This window comes from Mesoplodon mirus (assembly GCF_964341445.2).
Source record: "Mesoplodon mirus genome assembly, chromosome: 7".
In the NCBI taxonomy this organism is placed as follows: domain Eukaryota; kingdom Metazoa; phylum Chordata; class Mammalia; order Artiodactyla; family Ziphiidae; genus Mesoplodon; species Mesoplodon mirus.
In genome coordinates, this window is record NC_138983.1 from 63,730,077 (window position 1) to 63,736,231 (window position 6,155).

At 41.5% G+C, this 6,155-nt stretch overlaps 1 protein-coding gene across 3 annotated transcripts; it reads right to left on the bottom strand.

Moving 5' to 3' along the window:
* Positions 1 to 447: 447 nt before the first annotated feature.
* Positions 448 to 5,929, bottom strand: ZBED5 (zinc finger BED-type containing 5). Of its 3 annotated transcripts, XM_082629662.1 has the most exons (3): positions 5,564 to 5,929; positions 3,824 to 3,939; positions 448 to 2,744 (listed from the first exon to the last, which is right to left on the bottom strand). In XM_082629662.1, the coding sequence occupies exon 3, from the start codon at positions 2,601 to 2,603 to the stop codon at positions 519 to 521; it is 2,085 nt and encodes a 694-aa protein (XP_082485788.1). In that variant the 5' UTR covers positions 2,604 to 2,744; positions 3,824 to 3,939; positions 5,564 to 5,929; the 3' UTR covers positions 448 to 518. The 3 variants fall into 3 exon arrangements, with proteins under 3 accessions (XP_082485788.1, XP_082485790.1, XP_082485789.1); XM_082629664.1 differs by having other exon boundaries at positions 448 to 2,739; positions 3,824 to 5,929; XM_082629663.1 differs by having other exon boundaries at positions 448 to 2,776; positions 3,824 to 5,929.
* Positions 5,930 to 6,155: the final 226 nt, after the last annotated feature.

Genomic DNA, 6,155 nt, shown 5'->3' on the forward strand with positions numbered 1-6,155 from the left:
CCAAGCAGTTCACAGCTGAGACATACACAAAAAATAGAGCCAAATAGAAAGACTTAGAGAATGAAAGTACTGAAGATAAGTTAAGTCAAAGGGTTGAAAAGCAAATAGGAGTCTGTCAGGAAGCAAGGAGAAGGAATGGTTTTTTGAGACCTGGAAGCATAAAACAGTGATATGTTTAGGCAAGAAGGTCCCTGTGATTGGAGGGTTACAGGGTGGCATGCTTAGAAACACTGGTAGTGATTAGATCCTGAAAAGATATGTCATGCTAAGAAACTGGGACTTTTCCTTGTGAGTCAATATTTCCCACAGTCATGACCATGGAACCCTTTGAAATTACGTGAAGAAATACCAACAGTAGTACAGGTTTAAATTTTTGATTCTTTACCTTTCTTAAAATCTAAGAGGTATAAGAAATTGGAATCATTTTTTTTAAACCCCAAGATATCATCAGTGAAGTAAATCATCTTTTATTTTCATCTTATATTTGGTTATCAAGAGGCATGCAAAACCCTCCAATTTTAATGAGAACAGTGTTTTTGTGTCTTTTTGTCACATATCCGCTTAATATTAGGTGTAATGTTGCTAAGTCGGATCCGCATGTGAGGTGCAGCATCAAGTCTTTTCCTGTATTTCGTTTTTGTTGCAGCATAATATGAAAATCCTGTCTCACACAGGTGCATTGTAGCAAAAGGAAGAAGTACACGAACTGCACGCCTTGCAACACTTGGGTACTCTTGAATTAGGCTACTCCAAAAATCATTTAGTGAAAGTTCACTGAAATTTTGTTTCACTTGAGAATCAGATGTTAAATCAATCAGGCTCTCATAGTCCCGTGCTACTAATGAGGCTGGTTTAACAGTTACTGTAAATGGATTTCTAACCCAAGCATTACTGTCATTTGTTACAGGAAAATATTTTAACAGAGTAGAGCGCAAACCCCTTAGGTGCTGCACTATGGCACTGCAAATATCTTTATCAACTGTAGAATTAATTTCAGTCAAAAAGTCACTGAGTGTAGGAAAACAATCAAAGTTTTCTTCTTCGACAGATGAGGCCCAAAATTCCAATTTTCTTAACAATGATGACATTTTATCAAATACTGTGAACACTGTCACATTTTTTCCTTGCATTGACAGATTAACCTCATTTAATTTAGTAAAAATATCTGCAAGATATGCAAGTCTTAGCAGCCAAGATGAATTTGTTAAACAATCAGACAGTCGAAAAGCAGAATCCATGAAAACCAACAGTTCACGACGAAGCTCAAAAAGTCTTACAAGAACTTTACCTCGGGAAAGCCACCTCACCTCTGTATTTAGAAGAAGTGCTGTGTGCTGGGCACCCATTTCTTCACACAAAATTTTTAGTAGTCTGGATTGATGTGGTCGAGCTTTAATATAATTGATGATTTGTACGGCCTGATCTAGCACATTTTTCAGAGATGCAGGCATTGTTTTAACTGCTAGTGCATGTCTATATAACAGGCAGTGACTACTGGAGCTTTCGGGAGCCACATATTTTATCAAGGTGACAGCCTCAGCAATTTTCCCGTCCATTGCCCTGGAAGCATCACTACAAACATCAACACACTTTTCCCATTCAATTTCATGTTTCTGCATAAAACTGTTAATGCAGTTGAAAATTTCTTCACCAGTGGCATTACTTTGCAAAGACTCACATAAGAGTAGGTCTTCCTCAATAGACTTATTAAACCTGTAACGAACAAACACAAGCAGCACAGCAAGTCCTGAAACATCAGCTGATTCATCTAGTTGCAGTGAAAACCCATCACAAATTTTCAGTCTACAAACAAGCTCTTCTTCAATGTCAGCAGCTAGATCCTTAATTCGACGTGCAACAGTACTGTTTGATAGTTGTACTGCATCTATTTTTTTACTATACTGTTCGTCAAACATCCGCATCACCACATCTTTTGCACAAGGCTTGATAAGCAATTCTCCAATAGTATGAGCCTCTCCACTCAGAGCTATATGGTAACTTACATTGTATGATGCTTCTGTAGCACTTTCATTATCTGTATTGACAATTTTAGGTGCTGGCGGTTTATTATTTTCAGGTGAATCAAGATGTTGCTTGAAAAAGCTTATGTCTTTGTCTTTGTATGCAGCATGTTTAGTTTCCAAATGTCTTCGAAGCTTACTAGGGGCCAAAGAGCTATTTGATAAAATTTTCTTACATAATACACACTGGGCATGAGGTGCATCTCTATTTCCAAAGTAAGTAAATCCAAAAGATAAATAACTTTCATCATATTTTCTTCTTTTTGGTTTCTTACTAAATGTTGTTATTTTGTTGGAATTGGACATAAATTTGACCCTGGAAAGCTCACCTTCTGAATTTTTAGAAACTGCAGGCTGCAACTGCTCATCTTCACTCTGTAATATTCCAACCTTTTGATCACTTGATTCAGACACAATTTGATAACAAAAAGATTCTACTTCTTGTTTAAGACTTCCTTGTTTCAGCAACAGATCCATAGGCAATGAATTTGTGGTACAAAACATGGTTAATTTAGAATAAACATTAAGTATCACAAATGTGTTGAAATTATAAGACAGGATACATAGAAGATGAGCAACCATCAAAGAGATGATATATAGCAACACATCAGTTAATTTGTAAGTGCTGCCTATGCATCAACGCGCAGATGGAACATCACACGTTCGTGTATCAGGTGATCTCTCATTCGACTTCCTGGTGCTCTCAGGTATGGCACACCTTTTCTTAAAGGTAGATTATCACATAAAAATAAAAGCTATAGAAATGAGTTTAGTAGTCTTAAACTTACATTTTAAAATAAATTCTAAAAGAAGAAACTATTGTTAGCATTGATCTTTTTCTCACAACGCTTATTAACTTAAGATAACATTAATCTTCTATAAAACACAGTTTGGGAACCATTGGACTAAGAAATAATGAGTTGATAAATGCATTTTTAAGGAAGGGACCTTGAGGTCCCATGGCAGGGTTGGCAAATTTCTCCTGTAAAGTGCCATACGGTAAATGTTTTTTACCTGATGGGCCGTATGGTCTCTGTTGCAACTACTCAGCTTTGTAGTTGTAGCATGGCAGCAGCCATAGACAAAACGTTAAAGCATGGGCAAGTTGTGTTCCAATAAATCTCTATTTATAAAAACAGACAGCGTGGGGCCATAATTTATCATCCCCTTTCATGATATACAGTATCTTGGAATCTCTTCTAGCTTTCTGATGCCTACTGCCATTAGATACATTCATTGTTGACACCGTCATACATCTTAAGGCTCCTTTCAGGGCTAGTAATTATTCTGATAAGCTATGTCAAAAACACAAACAGTTCAAAGTTTTGCAAGACACAGAATTCTGTTTTATCTAAACACTGTGTGTTAACATTGAAAAATAAACTGTAAACCAAAAGTTAGCTACTATTTCTCTGGACTTAAATTACATAAATATTTATATTATCCAAAATAAGACTCATTCAAAATAATGCATATATTTTACTGATTACTCTACATCCCATTATTCTTTAGGTGAAGGCTTAATGAAGACCTAAAGAAAACTCTCATTTAAGTAGGTTTATTCCTCATATAATAGTTTTTTAAAAGCATAATTAAATGGAAGGGTAATGCAAACTTTAGGACCTCTGAGGAATACCAGCCTTATAAGTTAAGGCATTCAAATTTAGTGTCTACCTAAATATAGCTAGTTTGATTTAAAGTTTGATTTAAACTTTATGATTTGGCTCAGAGTAAGCTTTGGATTCTCATATTAGATCCTGAATCAAAATGGTTTTCTCAGTAACAGCTAGAGGGTAAGATACCTGAAATGAGGAGCACTCCCTTCTGCAATCACTCTCTCCACCTTGGCAGCTTGAAACGCAGACGCTTCAAAAAAAATAAAATTAAGGGATAGGGTGGAAGGGGAGTAACCAAAAGCCTAGAATGAGAAAAAATAAAATTAGACACTACAAAAGGAGAACGAACTATACACCTCTAAGATGACCATTCTTTACAATTTATTTTAGAGCCAGGCAGTGCAAATGATTCTTCACTGCCATGAAGATCTTAGACTGAAATAGAAGATGCCTAACATAGTAAAAATGTTAATATTTTCGTCCTGTTTAATACCCTGGTAATTTCATTATTTTGAAATGCTCCCCCATCCACTGACTTCAAAGAAAAACATTAAAAACTCTCAGAAACGAAACCTAACTTTTTAAAGTACAGTCACACCCAGTGTCTCTAAAACTAAGCACTGAAAGTAATCTAAAATGGAATTATACATGGAAGGGTTACATGAACTATGCCTTTTTGTTACAACCACTCTTGTCTCAATAACCAAGCTCCTTAACTTACTAATGTTTATTGAGTGATCACTGTTTACTATGTGCCAGTAACTGCTAAATCCTTCCTAGATTAGGTCACTTAATCCTCAAAACAAACCTGAGAGTCAGGGACTATTATTAATAACCCCCCTTTAGGGATGAACAAATAGATACAGAGAGGCTAAGTCACCTGCTAAGTTAATACATCTGTGAAGAACTGAGAACAGACCTCAGAAAGTTCGACTGCAGAGCCCACGTGCCTAGTCACTGCTTGTGTGTCCCCGAACACTCTTAATCTCTCAAGCACTAAAAAAATCTGTTACCAGGAGTTGGATGGTGCAGAGAGAAATGAATTACAATGGGTTACAACTGCCAGAAAGTCGAGGGTCTCAAACTGGCAGCAGGAGAAAGCCCTACATCTTCATTACTGGGAGCAAAGAGTAGCCTGTCCTTTCACAGTCCTGAATGCGCTTTAGTTGCCGAGAACTTCATGGAGCCGCTGGGTGACCTCAAAATTTAGCATCCCTCTCCCCTGCTATCAGAGAAGGACACGACGGAATGAAAACGCTTTGTTCGGAGGGCCTCAGTTCCACCTTTTTAGAGGTGCTTCCCCGAATCTCTCGAGGACAAAGAGACTGGACTCCCTAGAGTAAAGTTTCTATTCGACTCCCTGAAAAGGGGCGGGGGGAACCCTCCTCTTTTGTCTCTTCGGCTAAGGTGACAGGTAGCACCCTCCATTCAACCCCCCACCCTCAGGCGGTTCCTGCTCTGAACAATACCCGTGGGGCAGGAGGGCTGGGTAGGAGTGCAGTCCATTCATAAGCCGAGGCAGGAGGTGGGTACGGACACCCCGTCCAGCACCTAAGTGCTTTTTTCAACGGTCACCTCGATGGGCAGCCCGGCCACCTATCCCTCGGCTGCCCCTTGTCACAGGAGCGCGTTGCCCACCACAGCTGGGGGGCTGGCTTCCTGTGGGCGTCCACCCTCGCCTACGGAACTGCTCTCGCGTGCCCGGGCGGTCGCCTCAGCTAACAACCACAGGAAAACGTCTCAGCACCCGCCGCTATCTTTCTCCTTCATCTCCATCAGTGATGGAGAGAAGGGTCTCGGGTGCGGCTGGGCTGCGGAGCAGCGCCGCGGTCCCCAGCAGAGCCCGCGGCCGCCATTTTACGAAGCTCACGGCAGCGGCCATTTCAGAGCGCACCATTCAGCCGCCGCGGCGGCTCTGGTCCTCACCTTCACCGAGGCCTGAACGGGGTCAAGAGCCAGTCGTCGCTGACTGGAGGGGAGAGGGGGGAAGGGAGGAAGGGGAGAAATGAAAAACAAAACAGAGGGAAGAAGGATTCGGGGGGCCGGGCGATGCTCTCAGGTCAGGGATATCGCCTATGCCACCTCCATAGAGATCCAATTCACGGCGGGCGCGGTAGCTCGTCTGAAGATAAATTTAGCACTCTGGGGCACCCGAACTTACTGTCTCCTTGAGCGACTCCGCCGCTGCCCAATCAGCGCCGGAGTTTCTCCCCGCCACCAATCCGCGCTGAGCAGTGGGGTGGGACCAAAGGAAAGGACCAAGCTCGGTTGAGGCGTTGCCCAGCTGCCGTCGCCGCTGGCAGTCTGGAATCGTGAGCTCAAGGAGGCTGAGTTGAATGGCAGACGTGAAGCGATTGTTTTTAAATTTCCCTGGGCCAGAGCAGCCCCGGCGTTTGTTTACAGTGTAGAGTCCTGGGTGCTGCGAGATAGCATTTGTGATCCTGTAGGGCTGGACTGGCTTTGAGAAATCTGCGTATCCACAAGCACTGGGGCTCTGCCCCGGCGGCAGATTTGAGTG

What these genes read in the sequence shown, in the direction of transcription:
- ZBED5 (XM_082629662.1), bottom strand. Translation starts at nt 2,603, where the DNA reads ATGGTTGCTCATCTTCTATGTATCCTGTCTTATAATTTCAACACATTT.